Source organism: Anoplolepis gracilipes, chromosome 1 (assembly GCF_047496725.1).
Source record: "Anoplolepis gracilipes chromosome 1, ASM4749672v1, whole genome shotgun sequence".
Classification (NCBI taxonomy): Eukaryota; Metazoa; Arthropoda; class Insecta; order Hymenoptera; family Formicidae; genus Anoplolepis; species Anoplolepis gracilipes.
This window is the reverse complement of record NC_132970.1, coordinates 22,304,451-22,325,668: the sequence shown is the minus strand read 5'-3', so window position 1 is coordinate 22,325,668 and position 21,218 is coordinate 22,304,451. Positions and strand designations below refer to the sequence as shown.

Below are 21,218 nucleotides of genomic sequence, written 5' to 3'. Positions count from 1 at the left end.
CGTAAAGTTTCAACAACTAAATTATCCGATTAAATATACATATACAATTTTATGTTATTTGCTCCTTTAGAAAAAATAAAAATGTCTTTGTTTATTTACATTACTTTTGAAAAAGTGATAAACTTTGTTTGATTGACATTTATAGAATAATCAATAATGAAATGTAACTGCTTATTTGTGCATTAAATTGTCACACGTTAATCAATGGGTTATATAAACGTGTTCTTGTAATTAATTCTCACCGTGCCCTCTCCTAAATTGTGGACAACACAAGGCATCAGGGCTGTAGACCCTGATTGCGCCGAAACTAATGTGGTATTTTCTGTGCCGAAGGTCATCGGCAAAGTTGGTGGTAGGTCAACGTCCAACGGTCCCGTTGTACCGTCCAATGAGTTAACATTTATATTAACATCGACTATTTCCGCCGTTACTGCCGCTGGATATTCTGAAACAAATTAATTATTAATTACATTATAGTCAATCAAACTTTTGCTAACTTTTAAACGAATTTGCAAACACAAAATTTAAAAGTAAAATAATAATGAGAAACTGTAGAATTACAATAACAATGTAACTGAATAAATATCCAAATATATTAGAAAAAAGCTCTATTTACAAGAAAAAATTAATTTAAACAAATACCATTGTTGTAATGTTGAATAAATCATATAATTAATTCAAGAAATAATTAATAATAACAACAATTGATAAAATTTATGGTTACATTAACATGATATTTGTATAATTAACTTGATGTTTGGTTGAACGGAGAAGATTGCCAATGTTTATTCGAGCAATTTTCGTTGATGTAACAATAACGTAATTTCTCCTGTGTATTTGAGTTTTCCTGTTAAATTTCAAATTAGTATAATTATAGTATAGTCTTTCTCTCACACAGGTCACGCGTTAATCAATATAACATTACCATTATATGAAATATGTAAATATTTTACAAATATTACTTCCATTAAGTGATTGATGGCAATAACAACGTGTATAACATATGCACACATTCCATGAAATGTAATACGAGCCCAGTCTCTTATCGCATGGGTGCTAAAGCTGGCCGAGTTTTGGGTGCCGGAGGTCATCAGCTATCCGATAGTAACCGCCGTTAGATGCGCCGAGAAATTGGCATTAAATCACGTTGGCTTTTACGAGGTCGAACTTCGTTATAATATGAGCTCGTCTGCGCATAAATATGAGTCAAACTCTCTTAGTTTTATATCTTTCTGGTTTTTCAGCTTTAATGCAGCACTTAACATAAAATTTTATCAAATAATAATTCTCACACATATAAGTAGCACATAAATACATATGCGAATGCTTATGTCACATTTTAAAACAATGTCCTTGTAAATATTTAGAATTGTATTTTGTAAAAAAATATGTAGAATTTATAGTACAGAAGAATTAATAATTTTCGTTGTCTAGAAAAATATATATTTATATCTTTATTTTTGTAAGAAATAGTAAAATAACACCATTTTGGAAAACAGTTTTTTATAATAATACATACATATTTTTCACTAGCGCGTGTATTTGGCATCTTCTTTTAAAAAACTAAATTTTTTTAGAGTTATATATGTATATTACAACCAACATAAAACAGATTATATTAATGTATACAGTATGTTTAAAAAATTTCTAAATTAATTTTTTCTGATAAGACAAGTGGTACCATTTATTGGCTAATAATCGAAGTAGATAATACAAAGTTTTATGGCCAACATGTGTAAGTTTCATCAATATTAGATTAATAATTAATGAGTAAGAAATACAATAAAGGTGAGTAAAAAAATGCAATAAGAATGTGGTTTGTTTTGCGTGGTTTTGTTTAGCGGAAAAATGAATGTGTATCAAATTTTGTGTCAATCTTGCTAAAAGTATGACGGAAGCTTACGAAATGATGACAGCGGCGTACAGGGAGGATATACCATTACGTGCGATAAAATTCGATTAATATGAGTGTTTCAAAGACGTCTGGCAATCATTAGAAGACGACGAGAAAGGTCGCCCTCGACGGTTTAAATCAATTAAAGTAATTAACTTTAAATATATTTAAATGAACATTTAAATATCGGAAAAGACACCATTTCTTTTATGCGCTTAGACATGAAGCGCCTGCTTCGTCCCGCAATTTTTGACGAAACAAGGTCGCAATAATCTCCCTTATTCATCTTATCTGATTTTGACAGACTTTTTTTATTTTGTCAAAATTGCGTCTATAAAGAAAATTTTTTGACGCTGTACTAGCAAGCTAAAAAAGTATAAGTCAGTTAAAAGCAATTTCGGAAGAAAAGAGTATTATACACTCTTTCTGTATTTATATATATATATATATATATATATATATATATATATATATATATATATATATATACACATACAATTCTTCTTATATTCTTTTAGTTGTTCTATTGCGTGTATCAAGAAAAAAATTATATAAAAGTCTGATGTAAAATGTGAATAAAAGTTGATATCTGAATTTGTCGATTTTTAAAAATTTTTGTTTGAGAATTTTTCAAACATACTGTATTTTCGAGAAATAATTATATTTGTTCTAGATGAATATAAAATGATAACATTGATTTTTCTGTTTATAAAATATACAGTTATAAAATGTAATTAATTTAATTACAATAACTCTTTATTTGCACATTTATATTTACCAAACAGGTATAATTACTACGTTATAATTTTCTAAAATTTGTTTTTAATAAAAATTTTAATAAAATTATTTTCAGCTATAGTAAAATATTCAAAAAGATAAAATATTGCAACGCATTTATAAAGTATATTATATTTTTGTAAAGTACATTATGTGTAAATATTATACCTGTATTTATATTAAAATGTTATTTTAAAGTTTATGTGTATGCAACAAATTAAATTTTATATCAATTAAGGGAAAATATTACAATGCAATACTTGTATAATGCGCTACATTAGCATATTTTATGAATTTCAATATTATAGGATACATATGAGATACATATGTATACACCCTAGCGCACGTATTAGTTTTCACGCACACACAAGGAAAATCGATATTTACTATTTTTGCATTTTTACCATTTGAACCGGAAATAAGTAATGCAGATGCAAAAAAAATTTTTTTTACACCGCATTTTGTAGCCATGCTTATCGATCTTGCCATGCAGGCGTTTCAATACGTTGAAGATGTTTGCAGACTGACATGGTTAAAAAGTACTTTCCACCATATGCATCACTTTTCATCCATGAAAATTTACGGAATATTGCCGGTCATGCGTGACGCGCTTGTGGCTACGTTACATCGGACGTGTTGCCTCTTGTCGGAATAATTTTATTTTTTCCGACTAGAGGAAAATTACATGCAGAAAAGGTGGTTATCCGTCCGTGCCACGCGGATTCCCGCAAGGTCGTCATTTATTTTGCTTCCGCAAAGAAGATAGCAAGTAAAAAATCTATATCCCATGCGTACAAATGTTTGTGTAGGGACAATCGTGGCGCAAGGGTGGTTAAAATCCAGCAGAAAGCCTCTTAACGAGAATCCCTCCGGCACGACATCGGGGGCTTTGAGCGGGCAACCGTTAAACCTCGTTCGACCTCGTAACGACTGCTTTGATTTAACGCCTATTTTTCAGACTCGGCGCTTACCGTTGACTTTGGTGGTGTGGCACGACTGGCCGACGGGGTGAATTTGTTAGAAGATGCTTACGAGCAAGTCGTCCGGTCGACGACCTTTGTTGACAAGCTACGCCGTTGATGATCACGTGCACTTTGACGGTCTCGACTTTATTTTAGCCAAATAAAAGTTGAAGAAAATGATAACAAAATCACTTCAAGAAGCTAAAACGCTACAAAATTTGGAAAAGAGATAACACTAAATATAAAAAGTATAAACGTGAAGACTCATGCTTGAAATTGTGCCAACTTCTTATATAAATTTTATGGAAGAAGTACGACGAAAAAGAAACCGACGTAAATATCGAAAGAGCGTGAAATAAATCAAAATCAATTGTAACCATTTTTTTTTTTTTTTTTTTGCTTGAATTCACGTGTGTATGTGTTAAGTTATATTATACTTTATAATTTAGAAGTTAAAAGCGATAAGAATGTTTTAAATGATAAAATAATTTCCTTGTATATATTTGTGTGTTAATTATATGTATAACAATATTTATAGTTGCTTGATCATTTAAATTTTTTTATAAATCTCGAGATATTTGCATATATATATGCATGTGTCTGTGTGTGTGTGTGTGTGTGTATGTGTGTGTGTGTGTGTCCGAGAAAAATGGATTTATATAATTATAGAAGATCATATTTGATATATATATAATCGCGTCAAATTTCGAACATAATTAAATATGATTTTATATCCATTTTCTTCTCGGGTATGCATACAATATTTTCATGAATAGAACCTGGATATTAAACACGCAATAATCTCTTTCAAGATCGGGACAATAGGGAGTTTGCATTAAAAAAAAATACATTTTTTTATATATGTAATTTAAATATATTATAAATTTATTTATAAGACAATTTTAATCAATAGAAAGGTAGTAAAAAATTAAATTAAAATTTAATAAAATTTAAATTGTGAGAAAACTATTTTGATTGACTGGAGTGCGTGACGTCACAGTGCAATAGTTTCAAACGTTTGTTTTCTGTATTCTGTATTGCGATATTCGGTCATTCTTGATCTTGAGGTACAAAGAAAAACAATTTATTGGATGTTTTAATTGTTGTACTTTTACATAGAGGTACAAAACAGGTTTTGTACGTGTTACCTTTGCCCATTTTCACAATAACTGGATATTTTAATAAATAAAAATAGTATGTTGTCACTGTATATATTGGTTAGGTTTGAGAAGACGCTAGTTCACGCTATTTAGCGCTATTAGCGTCAAAATTATGCAAACTCCCTATTGACCAGTATATTAAGCATTATGTATATTTTTTCATGGATAGGATATATTTTAGAATAGGAAATCCAATTTTCAAAGTCTTTGTTTAATAATGATCAATAACTCTTAGCTAAATTTCAACGATAGAATCCCTTTGGATCCTCCTAATTATTATGTGAATTTCAAGTCGAAATATCGGATGTCAAAGTTTGGATATTATAGCCAAAGTACTAATTACCATTGATTAATTGTTCAAGAATTTACATGGTTACTTACTACGATCGTTTCTCAACGGTGCGTGATTATAAATTTATTAAATGTGTAATTAATTATACATTTGGCTCTCTCTCTTGTTCCGGTTACATAGAAATGTCTGAGAATATTGTTCGCGTTTCGTGACAATGAAATTTCCGTACGCGATTTCCTAGAAACGTTACTGCTCGCCGGAGGCATGAGCAACGCGCGTGATATACATTTGAGATATTAGCTTTGTGCTCGTGTCCTTTGATCTGAGTTACTAGTCCTACTTGACCCGTTTTTCACCCAAAATAAAGGCGAATTCGGTGACCTAAAATCCGGTCTAAAAAACATTTTGTAAAATTTGCGTCAAAGAAAAGTATTACCTTCGCGCAATCTCATCTGTCATTAAAGCTGATAGGTTTTTATTTTTATAACGAAAGATAGGAATAAATGAGGACACCATTATCGACATCGAAAAATCGAGTTTCTTATAAGTGTGACAGTCAACTCATAAAAGACGGTCGATAATGCTAGGAAAATATTTAAATAAAGCTTCTTTCTCTTTTTTTAGCAGTAAAGTAACTCAGTTAATATATTAGATTTCCTTATATTAGAATATTTTAGATTTCCTCATAAATTTTCAAAACAAGAAGACAAAATTATACGTGATACATCATACATAATATAATTAATATACTCAATTGTCTCGATCTTGAAAGAGATTATTGCGTGTATAATATCCAGGTCCTATTCATGAAAATATTGTATGCATACCCGAGAAGAAAATGGATATAAAATCATATTTAATTATATCATTATGTCCGAAATTTGACGTGATTATATATGTATCAAATATGATATTCTATAATTATATAAGTCCATTTTTCTCGGACACACATATGCATATATATGTGTGTATATATATATATATATATATATATGTGTGTGTAAATATCTCGAGGTTTGGCTTTATAAAAAAATTTAAATGATCAAGCAACTATAAATATTGTCATATATATAATTAACACACAAATACATACAAGGAAATTATTTTATCATTTAAAATAATCTTATCGTTTTTAACTTCTAAAATTATAAAATATAACATAACTTGACACATACACACAGATATATCTGAATGTTTAATGTAATTAAAAATTATAACTAGAGAAAGAAGAGAAACTTTGAAAATTATTTATTATATAAAAAGTATACGTACGTAATAATATTCAGACACTATTAATTTATTTTCTTGTCAAAAGTGAGTACATCTTGTTTTGAAAATAGCTTCTTCACAATTATGAAAGTTAAATTTCAATAATTAAAGTTTTGACGAAAGAAAGCCAACAATTTTATATAGGTACGTATATATTTTTATATACGTATCATGTATATATGTGCGTATGCGTGGGTGTATGTGCAGTGTACAATAAAAATTTGATATCTTGTTAATAGAATATTTTTGTATTTCTGTTTTTTGTATAAAAACAAATCCAAAGATACATTTCAGTTAGAATTCAACAACCTCTACTTCTGGTATAAAAAATCAATCGAGCAAAATAAATATATTTGAAAATAAAAACGACGTTTGTAGAAAGCGAGATATCAGATTGAATAATATTACTAAACGAGTCGAGAACTATATCAATGATTTCTGTTCCTCTTTTCAATGATATACATACAACTTGCAAGTGTATATTGAAAGATGGAAAACCTTTGCTTATATGAAATAGTAAAATGTAACTTTAAATTGCAAAAATATTGCAAAATGTATAAGAAAATAGAAGATAACCATAAAATAAACATAAAATATCCTTATAACAAATTTAATAATGTCGTATATATACATATATATATATACATATATATATATATATATATACATATAAAAATAATCATTATATAATAATAAATTAAAGTAGAGTGTTTTGATTTTGATTTTGTGTATAATTATTCTTACGTTTCAAGTAATTATGAATCAAAACTTTAAGCCATCATATTTTTTCATAAAAGCATCTGACAAAAAAAAAATTTCGAATAAAAACTAATTTGTTTCTTCCTATAGAATAAAAATGTAATTTTATATAAGGGTTCTCATTAGAAATTATAAAGTTAACCTTTGCTTCATCCACGCACCCAGGGTTTAAAAACTAACTTCCATTTTGAAGGCCCATCAGACCCATATTCTTCAAGACCTACATCTTTAAAATCGATGACATACTTTCCGAGATATCAAGCTGTAATAAGTTATATGGCTTATATATGTACAATATATATATATATATATATATATATATATATATATATATAAGGGGAGGGGAGGGGAGAAAGAGAGAGAGAGAAAGAGAAAGAGAGAAAGAGACTAATCAATTTATTATTGCCATTTTTCACAACAAGTAGCATATAAAATGTTTTAATTTTAACTCTGCATTATTAACCTAGAATTTATAAGGTTTACATACTAAACGCGTTTATAATTTATATATTATATTACTATTTCTTTCCTGAATCTTTATTTTAAAATTTATTTAAAAAAGGGATGTAATTTTTCAAACTATTAATGACAAGGAATAAAATATTTATACTGTATTTTAAATTTATTATTAGTTAACCCCTAGAGAGAAGCTTTAACTATACATATATGTATGCGTGTATGTGTGTGTGTGTGTGTAATATGACATATCACACGTATGTTTTCTTAAAAATTTCATGACATTTTTATTTCGATTCACATAACTGTTAATATTTCTGATAAATAAATATTTTTAACAAAATTGTAATTATTCTTAATCTCTCATCTGAGCACGATTCAAATTAAATAGTTAAAATCGATTGCATGTTAAATAAAACAATTTATCAGATATATGTATATAATAAGACGGAATTATTAAATAATAATAATGTGCTTCGTCTAAATTTTGACGTTGCAAAGAGACGAGAGCACTTGATGCTTCCTGCAAATGATTTTCACAGTGATTTCAATTGGCGATCAGTGAGAGGTTTCAATTCCATCGCTATGTTATACTCGTGGGGCACATTATCCTTCGCAGTAACTTTTTATAAGCAGAGATCGTTACTTTCAATACCTGCTGGGTTATATTAACCGCTATTTCCTCGCTTCGCAGGAGGATGAAACGAATCGTTCGTCTCTGGTTCACGGTTCTCGACCACGGTGAGCGAGCAAACGGTCTTCAATTTAACGAAGCCGCAATAAAATTGGTCTATACTCTAATAAATACAAGCGGCAAATAACAGACGGGCGAGTTTCGTTTATTATTTCCATCAAACTATGTGTCGTTTACAATATTCTTCTTTTTTCTCTTTCACTTTTCCTTTTTTTCTTTTTTTTTCATTTGCTTTTCCTTCACGTTCAACTTTAAATCTCAAGCATCACATTGCCGTGAAATACACAGGGATAAACCCCGAGAGGCCAGCAAAAACAAATAGCAAAAGTTTAAGGACATCAAAAAAGTTTCATTATTTTCGAAAGGTTACGTGCCGCGTATTTTTAATAAAACCATGCTAGATAAACGTTTAACAAAACCATAGACAATTTTTGCGCTGCTTATTGCTTATCGATTAGAGACTTATATCATATATCTACCTCTTTTTTTAGATACAATTAAAAAAAGTGACTTGCCTATTCGAGGACGAAGAAAAATGTAACGGATGATAATCTTCAAAAACATTTTAGGTCTCAGATCTTTATTAAACATTCGCTTTAACTGCTGAATTGTAAAACATTATAAACGAGTAGAAGTATAAGAAGATTTTTAACACCTTTTTTCAAATTACATTAATAATCACATCCAATTACCCTTATCTTGTTGCGAGCAGATAAAGTCTCTTTATCGTTAATGTTCATAAATAGTAATTTAAATTTATTAGAAATTGCTTTTACCACGTATCGTTGCTGCTGCATTTAATCAATAATTAATTTTTAGTTTCGCATCTTTCTTAGTTATTAGTCTTGATTAAGGAACATGACATATATTTTAATCGTTTATAAATTATTGTAATTCTTATAATGTAAGAATAGAAACAAGATTTTTTTGAATAATTTTATTTCTAAAGTTATTGAAATTTGTAATATCGTATGAAACGCGTACGCGAAAATTGTTTAATCTATGTCATGCTTTTAACATTTAATCGTTTGAAGTTTATAAAGACTATCTCTGAGTTAACTTTTGAAAGTTGCACCAACTTTTTTACACATATATGGGAACGCGAACTTGTGCAACTTTACGTAGTCAATTTAGGAGTTATGCGGTTCAATTTTTTCATGTTTTGAATTAGTTAGCGCGTATTTTTTTTATCACTTTTTTATAACTCTTCGGTTTCGATGCTTTTTTTTAATATACATATGTTTTATTGATTTAAAAATTCATAATTCCGATCTTATAACTATTCGAAACTTCCGTTTAACAAATTTATTTTTAACTTGGTTTATATTATACTTTATTTATGCAATACATGAAATGGAAAAAAATTTATGACAGAAATGGAAAACAATTTTCATAAAGTATTCGGTTACTGACATCCGTTAATTTAAAATTACAAACAAAATAAATGTAAAGGGCTGTCTTCTATGTATATTTATTTCAATTTATTTATCCAGTTGACAATCTGTCGACTAATCACACAATAGAAAGCGATGTAGTGAAGCAATTATAATCATCTTCTCTGTAAACGCAATTTCAACGATTGCGTCTCTTGACGTAACCGTGATTACGCTGCGTTTTCCGATTAATTACTAGCCGACTTCGTTAAAAACGTCGGCCGCGGAGAATTGCCATGCATTTCCTCACGAAACACGGTACGTTAAATTACGACGTTAAGCTCGCGCATACCACTTCACAGGTACGGTGCGTTAGCCGCAAGTGACACAACCGGAATAACGTGATGCCCTCGTGCTGCGCAGAATTAGACGTATCCGGAAAAGTTTGATGTCAGTTCGGAAACTTTGGTCATGAATTATGTAATCACGCTAAATGGACATATTTTTAGAAACAATAACAGTTATACTCTGTCTCTCTCTTTTTGCATATTATACAATAATTGATGGCGCGTTTAATCTCAGAATGCATGATTTCTTAATTTTAAACAATTTTATTTAACTAAAATTAAATGCAGTATATTAAAGAAAAAATGTAGCAGTAGCATTTTTTAAAAAGACATTCTGCGATATGTACAGCATATCATGTACTAAATATGTAAATAAATAATATTCGTTTGCAGTCGAGATTTAGAGCTTGATAAGGAGAAACGAGATCTGATCTCTTGACGAGTTTTTTGCAGGTAGTAAGTGTAAAGTGGAAATTTTTCTTCGCCGCGAAATTCGTTAATTATGATTTAATACTTGCATGTATCTAGAAACTTTGAAAATTTATGCAATTAAACAACTGTAATTTTCCTACATTTTCACGTAATGTGTATCTTTCCCACTAATTTCAATTTTCTCTGATGTTGGTCAAGCTGGGCTAAAATACTGAAATCGTTTTGAATATTCGTTTTATCGTATTTCATTTGTGCGCATAAATAATTCGCGGTCATTCAAATTTGTCTTATAATTAGATATATTATGCATGAATATTTTGATATTTGCAGCTATTATTATAACATACAATTAATATAACATATAACAAAAAATACAAATACAGGAATACATCGCTCAGGAAAGGCATATACTGGAACTCTGTGTATACTTTATAAAAAGAAACAAATAAAAATGACTAGAACAGAACGTGAAACGAGATAACTTTGTTTTTGTTTTGCACAACAATTTTATAAATTTGTTAATTAAAAAATAGTAGGAATTTTCTGTAGGACTTTTCTATTAGAAAGTATTATATAATAAAAATTAAAAATGTTTTTATGTCAAAAAAAGTTCGTTATAAATTTATTTTCATTAAAAATAACACAAGATATATTAGAAACAAAAATAATATATCTGAAGCAAAATGATATATCTGAACAAGATCATCATTATTTTAATTATTTTTTAAAAATAATGTAAATTTTTCATAGAACAAGTGAAAATGTCGAGATTCTTTTGTAATAGCATTTGATGTATTTTATTTTCAAGTTATAGTAAGTGATTCGTGTATACATATTATACTTTGTAAATATATCTGATTGTATAATTAATTACATTTATAACTCTTTTCAAAAATAGTCTGGATTTAGTAATTTTCGGAACAAACTATTTAGATTTTATCAAGCTAAGAGCATCCAGAAAGTTGTCTATTTTATCCATTAAATAGTTGTACAGTTTTCGTTAGTATGAACATTTTCGGTATTGAAGATATATAATTGTAAAAGCTTTTACATTACATAAACGTGCACAACTTTATTGTCGAAAATCGATTGTAATTGAGCTAAAAATGAAAAACAATTAAGGTGTTATGAGATTTTGCACGTCAATTTGCAGGAGATAATTGGGGAGTGCCATATCAAGTTGCAAACTAACACATAAAACGATCATTATTCAATTGTTTTCCATTTTAGATACAATTTCGACCGTGCCAAAATAAATTTGCGTATGCACTTCCTACCTGTAAAAGCGTTTGTAATGTTGTGCAGTCAACACAAAGAATGGTTCTATAAAAGCTTGTATTCTGTTAAAATAGATGACTATTGAATTCAATCAATTTTACTGAAATACAAATGTTTAAACATTTTAATTGTTTTAATAAAAAAAAGAGAACGTTGATGAAATATTTCTTATTTCGAAATTCCCGTAATCCATCGGAGTGCCAATTGATTCTATTCTTAAGATACTGAGAATCTACTAGAAGAGCGAGATTCTGCGAGGCTTTCCGAGCGAGAAGATTGTGTGTGTAAATGTATTTACACTGAAATTAAGATGGATAGAGATTTATGCTGATTGAACAACACTGACTGTAGAAAGCTGTATACAGTTGCATTTGCTGCACACATACACACACACACACACATAAATAGTCGCCGTATAATTTTTACTGGAAAGTCGGCAGTTTTATAAAAGTCATAAAGCACCTCCAAACTGCAAAATAATTTATCTCAAATTTCCATTTTGAAGCAGACACAAACCGCATTAAGGCATTATGATCTTTTTTTATATCTACCGTTTCTTCCAGCTGCTAATAGTGATACAATTAAAGATGCTTGGAAAAACGGTATCCTTGAATATAGTGAAAATAGTGTAAAGGTTTTATAAACGTTGGCTAATTTAGCACCTTTAATTGAATTTTTATTATTTTTGATTGATTGTTATAAATTACAATACCAAATTTATTCAAGTAACTTTCTCAAGTTTCTTCCTTTTGTAAAAACATTATATTTCATTACATTTCTAATACTTTTGTTCGAATAATCGTTATGTTTATTAATTTTCCACTAACGGCGAAAGCAACGCGAGTGGAGATTCTGACTATCAAATTTGACATTAAAAAAGTTATCAAAATATGCAATCTCCACAATGCCAATTTTTCAATATTTGCAAAGTCGAAAGAAATATATTTCCATTTTTTTCGTTCTTCAAAAGCAGTAAATTTGCATCGAACAAATAAAATTATTCACACTCTATATTGATTTCTTCAATATGTATGTTCGAGCTCTCAAATTACACGATCTTTGCTCGATGACGGATCCTCATCTGTACGAAATAATATAGTGCCACATATCGATATTTAATCGACATTATGAGAAAGAAGCAACTTTGAATTACTTTCTAATAATCGACTTCACATTCCTTTCTTAAGATTAAATATATGCGTAGTTCTCTTACAAATTTTAATATAATAATAATACAATTATCAATGTATTCATTGTTGTGCAATAAAATAACCCGTTTTTACAATCCAACATTTTGTTCGGTATTATCGCTCGATATAGCACACATCGGTCTATATAAAAAATAAATCGAAAGTGAAAAAATGTTGACGATATTTTTGCAACGAGGTAGAAGCAGTTTTGCGAGAGGAAATACACTTCGGAGTTCCACATTTTACGATACATTTAACAAATATAACACAAAATCACCAATGTACGAGCATCTATCTATACATATTTATACATAGCTTTTTTTATCCTGACATACATAACTCTACGTCATTCCTTCCTCTCTGCATCGTTCTCAATTTCTCAATTAAAATCACCAAATTTATTTGACATATTGCACACATTAATCCCGTTTCACTCAAATATACTATTTCTGCGGGTGGGCGATCTTGTAGAAGTGCGAGAAATGAGTAAAAGGAGGAGGAGAAAAATACTCCCACCCGGCAGGAGTGCAGATGGTCTCAAATATATAGAGTATGAAATACACTCGGACCCCTCTTCTTGTTCGCTTGCACAAGTATATTTAGCGACACGTATGATGTACAGTCTTGATTTTCTTTTGCTGGAGCTTATTTAGTGTCGCGAAATTACGTTACTCGTACTGCGAGAAAGCGCGCGCTCAAATGCGAATAAATCGCGGTAAATTTAGCCAGTGGCCAAACGAGCATCGGTTACAGTTACGGCGATTAATTTGCTTTTCAGCCACGCATTAAGCTTTAAAATTTCGCTAGAGGCTTATTGTTAGCCGAGCAGTAAGCCACGGGATATTCGATTTTAGTGATGTTGACATTTAAAGAATATTAATTTCATGATTGTCAATTATATTTTTTAATATCATCGTTTCTCTGTTTAAATATTTCTTTTAATATTTAACAAGTTTTACATTATAAAAAGAACTTTCAATCTAGGTTTAATATTTTGAGAGAATATTTTCCTACCTTGTGTGTGTATGCGCGTGCTCAATGAATGGTACAAATGTTCATGTTTAACCAGATTAAACAATACGTGTCACAAACGCGCATGATGTGAAATTTAACGCGCTCAGAGAATTATAACGGAGAAGTGAAATTTTAATTTATAACACTGATAAAAATAAAATTTTATTGCGCACACATACCAGCGAAAGAAATCTTTATATCCATTATGACTATCGCGCGTAAGGTAATTGCAACGAGAACCGAGAAAAAGTTTTCGCTTAATATCGCATTTGCGAATCTCGCAGTTCGCAGTTACGTAAATTCCAGATTTTACAGTTGTGAGGAATTTGCATTAATTTTAAAATAATTACATAGAAGTCTCACTAAAGCTGAGCTTTTTCGCTACTTAATCCCACGGTAACCGCACGTAACCACATGCGACTTGTATACATGAAAGAGAAATGAAACTATTTAAAAAAAAAATATGGTCAAAATATTTAAAGGTATAAGAAACAAATTTTGTTACATCATTTAACTTTCTTCATTTCATTCTTAAAAAAAATTTTTTCATTAATTAAAATCATAAACTCCGCTATAAAACATATATAGTATGTGTGTAAATACAAAATAAGCAATCTAATATTTTCTACAAAAATATTAGGGTAAACTAGGGTATGATGGCCATACGGAAAAGATGGCCATAGGCTGTAATTTTTTCAATAATCGCTATATAGGGCGCTTTTTTAGTCATTATCAAAGATAATCGATATTTACAGTAGTTTATGTGCATACATTATTTGAAATAACGATATTGTGAATCTTACATCATATTTTTACTTTTGACTACCTGCAAAGTTTTTCATTTCTCCACTAAAAACTGTTATAACGTCGAATAAATTACAGTTAAGCTATCGTAATCGACGTTGGACGTATTATAAAGATATGTAAATTGTTATATGACTTATAATTTTTATTTTCGTTTTCACTATTTTTTTATAAATATTATGGCCATCTTTCCGTCTCTATGGTCATCTTTTCCTTAAAAGTTGGGTAAGATGGCCAATGCTTATGTTGTACTATTTTGATAATATAAAATTTCTATTAAATATTTTCCTTTTAACTTCGATAATATTACGTAATTTAAGCTTCAGGGAAGATAATATGTCAAACATTATTAAAAAATAACAAAAATAAAAGTATGTTTTTTGCATTTTAAAGAACTATGGCCATCTTATCCGAGTTTACCCTATATAGTATGTGTGCAAATACAAAATGAGCAATCTAATATTTTCTACAAAAATATTATACATAATTTCTTACAAATGAAATAAAATATTATTGATAAATTTGTCTTTAATACGTATATACGTTATTTTAAAGTAACTATAATTTAAAATTATTTTCTGATATAAAATCTGAAATCTTTCCGATTTATTTAATTTTCTCTAAAATTTTCAAGTCTACCGCCTCCGCCAATTACTTCAAATCATCCCGGATAAGTCTGCGAATCTAACATTCCCACCAATCAGTAACGAAAGTCTTTAAACGAACTCGGGCGAAGATCTCGAGAAGTCTCTACGCCGCGGGCGTAACTTTAACGAAGTAAGCACGCTCCCTCAAAATTTCGACTCTCTTTCTATCCCCTCGTAGAAGAGGGTAGATCCCGAAGTCACCTCAATCGCCGCCACCGAGCTACGTACTATCTTAAACAGTTCGAGAAACTCGGCTCGAAACTCTTCCAGCCGAGCTTACAGCGGTAAGCTTTTTAGCGCGCCGAAATTTCCTGAACACGCAGGGTACGCTCGCTCGTGAAAGAAGAGGGAAAGGGAAAGAGTATGAAAGGGGATGGGGAAGGGGAGGGGGTCGCGCGCTTAAGCCGCTGCGGGAACAAATCAATGTGTAAGATAAACGGAAGTAGCACACCTGGCGCGAGCACCATCCCCCCCCCCCCCCGCCTCCCTCCTGCGCCCGTCCCCGAATTTCACGTTATATCGAAGCCGCAACCCGTGCTTTATTACACCGCGGTGAATATCGTTGTCACACGCGAATTCGGCGCAGTTTGTTACCAAGTATCGGAGCGTGTAATTCGCGAACACGCGCGCCATCCGCGCGGTATGCGCGGCGCGTATTAAACGGCGGTGCATAACTCGCAACAGACAACAGGAACTTTTGCCCGTGTGTACGTGTGCAAGCTGTCTTATTTGCATCGGACGTATATATAGCGAGAAGGGGTGTAAAGCGCATATTTAAATGCTTCACGCCGTATTACGTCGCTTTTCAGAAGAACGTGAGAATAATTTCGCGGGTGAATATCGGGCGTGAAATTCCAACCTTAATGATCCCCTGAGCGTTAATTCTTAAACGGACCGGACAAAATTTAAGTGCACTTTCTTGCTGTCAGAATTTTATATATATATATATATATATATATATATATATATATATATATATATATATATATATATATACGCCCATTAATACGTATTAGTAAGATATTCAGTTTCAAGTACGATCAGATTAATCATTCACAAGTGCTTTTTATAACGAAGCTATACTTCACAGGATTTGCGCGACGAGTAAATTTATGAATTTTATGCACGCTCGATATACATACTATACGCCCACACACATATATCAGTAATTTACAAACCAGATGAAACCGACCACACAGTAATTATTTATCTCTTAAATAGATTAACAAACGTTTGCAGCAAATATCACTAGCGCAAAGCTTAGGAATTACAAAATTATTAATAAACAATTTAGTTCATGTGTAATTTGTAGGAAAAAATATCTTATATTAATATTTCACACATACTTTACATATATATATTACAAATGTATTGAATTAATGTTTTTAATTTGCAATCCTCCTTAAAAAGATACTTGCATGGAAAGGGTTGAAAGTGTCCCTCTCCGATTTTCATGAGCTTTGAATATATTGTAGTCTAGATCAAAATAAGAGACACGTATTTTTTATATGTGCTTTTACGGCCGTTAAGGGGGTAAAACACCCTCTTGAAAAAAAAATCGGTTTTTATATTTTTGAGCGAACACCGTCCGCTCAAAACAATAAGAGATATAAAAAAAAGTTTTTTAATGTACTTTAAAACTGCCTAATCAGATTTTTCAAAAAATGCAGAAAGGGAGGAAGGATTTCGAAAAATGGGACATTTTAGAAACACAATAACAATCTTTTACAAACTTTACAAGCAACAAGGTACTTAATATAATATTAAATTGCTCAATCGTAAAATGGGTTAGCAGTAACAATCGATCAGTGGGACAGAGCGTTTCGCAATCAATCTAATAGAATAAAGCTGACGTAAGCAAAGGTTTCCTTAAGGAGGAACACCTCGACTGCTGCGATTTTCCACGAGTCCCTTCGCGAAAACGCATATAGCTCTCGTTTGCACAAGGCGTACCCCGCGTATCTCGGATACCTCGCTCCGATCTCATTCCGATTTAACGGCAGCCTAATGATAGTAACGGCAGTCACGTGCGCGATACGCCGATAGGATCCATAATTAATTGTTGGCAAGGCGTACCCCGCGTATCTCGGATACCTCGCTCCGATCTCATTCCGATTTAACGGCAGCCTAATGATAGTAACGGCAGTCACGTGCGCGATACGCCGATAGGATCCATAATTAATTGTTGGCGGAGCCGCTACTTTATTGACGCTCTCGATTATCAGCACGGCCGATGCAGTCTCCGTCTTCGTAATTTGCGGTCGACCGTCGCTTTATCGTCGGCAGAGCCTCCCCCTCGATCGTCATTTATGCACTTAAGGACTTCTATCGACACGTCCCTGCGCTCATTTGAATAGCAAATACGCGAGCGCGGGAACGAGCGAGCGATTGGTGACAGTTTTCAAAGATGAATACACAAAGATGAGTACACACACTTGATGATGGAGCGTGTCGCGCGCCGGCACGTCGATTAATCTTTCACGACCCGACTTTTTATCTTTCCCGATAAAGTAATTCACAACTTCACGCCGCGCCTGGGTCTATTATATATTCCTGACGGGCGGTGATCGATCCATTAAGCTTTTCGCGCCGCGCACGTTTTTGCATCAGGATCGGAGTGCATCTTCCCGTCTAAAAGAGAGATTGATACAATGTTTGCAACAAACATAATAACGCTACCGGAATTACGTGATGATTCATATCGCAAAACTTCATTTCGCGATGTACAGCATGCTTTCGTTCGGGGATTACGAGTTTAAAAAAGAAATATACACCGTGGGATATAAATTCTTTTCTCCTCTCTTCGTTCTTTTTGCAGAGTCTTTTTTTCTTTCTTTCTTTCTTTTTTTTTTTTTTTTTTATTGTTTAGCTCTAGATTTCTTTTTGCACTTCTAAATTCTTTCTGGCCCTATAAAGTACGTACGGCTTTATGCATTGACACTTCCGTCTAGACTCTAGACTACTCCAGAAGCTGTTCGCATATCGAGTGCTTTTTGTCTCGGGATCGAAAACAATGACACTGCACTCTCCGATGTTGCGTTCGCTTGGGTCTCACGTAGAGTTACTCTCAAACTAAAACAGTACTTTCTGAACTCTATTCATAGGGTCGACTGTGTGTTGTACGCGCACAATGCGTATCAGGTTATTGTATTCAGCTCACATGCAATTTATCTGCAACAGTTGTTATCGAAATATTGGAAAGTATCTCGAAAAAGTCGAGAAACAAATTGAAGAAACATTAATTGTGAATCCCGTGAATCAATCTGTATCCAAATATACTTTTTTATATCACGATTATATAAATTGCGAGTTAACTTTAATAATCCTCGATCGACTATTGTGATTCAGTGATTAATAATAATTACACATTTAAAACAGATTTCTAGTTTTAATTAGAGACACGTTAATGACTCTAATGAATTTAAAAGTGTAAGTTAAAATAAAAATTCTATCTATCTTTCAAAAAGCTAATTATTATGTGCATTATCTTGTAATTTATTCGGTCCATGAAGTAATATTAGAAAAGGATTAATTTTAAAAATTAGAACATTATTATTATATATATGTAAGGTTTTCTTTTTTTTTATTCTATTGTGAGAAAAGAGAGGAAAATTGAAAAAGTGAACAAAAGAGAGATTTGAATAGAAAATTACTCAAACATCTTTAGTTGTTGTATGGTTTTCTCTGGCACAGCAGCAGTAAATACATATCATCCGCATTATTATCGATCAAGGAACTATATTATCGATCAAAATTTAACCTAACGTGACAATATATTTGTTTAATATAAAAGTTTTGCAATTTATACACACAAAATAAGATAAGTTTCTGCTAGAAATTGCATGAAGGAATATTTGTGAACTTTTACAAATGACATCTGACGTGAGTTTATGTTTCAATCTCGTACACTCACATATGCACGAGAGTAATTTTTTACAGATTTTGAAAATCTTTTTTACTAGGCTTCTAGGCTTCACACATTTCCAAAAGTTTACTAATATTTTATTATGTTATTCCAAACGCGGACGCTATATCTCTTGCACCAACATACCGTAGAACTTTTTATATTAAATAAATATTGTTAGGACGTAACTGTCATTTTTTAATTTTTTATCATTTTTATATGAAATTATTAGCCCCTGCGTGTTATTTTTATAAGTGTTTTAATTGTGGAGAAGGATTTATCAATCCTTATAGTCAAAAAAGAGATTTTCAAAATCTGTAATTCATGGTCTGTCGATAATTTTGGATCCCCTTAAGATATTTATTCATTCGTTGCATTTGAGCTTGCATAGGATCTAATACTGTGAGAAGAACAATGACGACAGTTAGTGCCAAGATGTTTTCTCCAGTCAATAATTCAAACCTAACACTTCGTGTTAAAGTATGCAAAAATCAGTACAAAAATGTACACGCTAAAATCCTCCATCGAACGATTGAACGGACTGAAACGGAGAAAATCAACACACGTAACGATATATGTGAACATTGAAAATCATCTCTCGAAGATACTCCGATATTGTAACTTACTTTCACGTTTATTTTCTCTCTCTTGTCGCCTCCAACATACACTCACAGTTACTTCCGTGATGTTATTCCGACACTTGCTCTTTTCGTGTTATTAATAACATCGAGCGTATATATGTTATTGCTTTTCCTTTTTAAACCAACCAACAGAGTAGGTTACCGTCAACAGGTGAGATATTATTGTTGCACGAATGACAAGAACAATGCTGTGATTTTCTCACTTTTTATTCAAGCATGTCAAAACAAATTAATTATTTCAGTATACGAGTTAAGAAAGAAATTAATTTCAGGTCTTACCGTCAACAGGTGAGATATTATTATTGCACGAATGACAAGGACAGTGCTCTGATTTTCTCGCTTTTATTCCAGTATATCGAAACAAACTAAATATTTCACTTGAGCATATGAGATAAGAAAAAAAAATGTATGCCCCTGTTTCATAAATATCTTCTACGATACATTCCACTTTAAAAATATGTAGTTCCTGTTTCTAACAAATCGTCCTTATTTGCCAATCGGAAATCTATTAATCTCGAAAAGTGTCAGATACTTTTTTATTTACTTTTTCGATCACAAACTATTGAGTAAAAAAAAAACAATGAGAAGTGCAGTTTGTGTCCCGTATGTACATACATACGACGGTAGTACAAGTAGCAATATGGAAATGCATGATTATGCAAGTAAATCTCAGGCATCCTCATCGTCTTTAGGATGAATATATGAATTTATAGTAAGTTGAATCTTATGTTCGGAGATATTGAATAAGAATAAAGAAAAAAGTTAGGAAAGAAGAAAGAGCCGATTTCAAACAAATTACATGTCAATTAAAACAACAATAATAAATTATTGTTCATAAATATCTCAGACTAAAAAATTGATAATAATAATAATAATAATTACGCATTCTATATATATATGAGAAAAAATACAGAAAAATAAATGTACGTAGAATAAAGATACTATATCTCAGATATCGTTTAAATATCGATAAGATAATCTATTGTTGATTTAAGTAAATCTCGTAGTAAGTGGCTACATTTTCCACTAAATTGAACCCTATCTAATATAATTTACTTGCAAGTATAACCATAAATTAGCGATAAATATGTAGAAAATTCGTACGAAATAAAGTTATGTAAATACTTAATAATGTTTAATATTTATTGTACTGTAATGCTTAATATTTGTAACCTGTAATATTCGTAAACTGTATACATTTATTGCAACATTTGAGTAAAATCATATAGCATTAATATAAAATTTTGCATTAATTATTTAAAAGGAGAAATTGGACGGATCAGATACATAAAAAATTATTAAATCTAATACATTTCGAGTTTCAT

At 31.1% G+C, this 21,218-nt stretch overlaps 1 protein-coding gene across 2 annotated transcripts in view; it reads right to left on the bottom strand.

Moving 5' to 3' along the window:
- LOC140665471 (lachesin) overlaps window positions 1–21,218 on the bottom strand; it is a 100,360-nt gene that overhangs the window by 39,331 nt on the left and 39,811 nt on the right. For both annotated transcript variants that reach the window (XM_072891643.1, XM_072891653.1), the window contains exon 3: window positions 243–445. In XM_072891643.1, coding sequence (XP_072747744.1) covers window positions 243–445 — 203 coding nt within the window. The remainder of the gene's footprint in view (window positions 1–242; window positions 446–21,218) is intronic.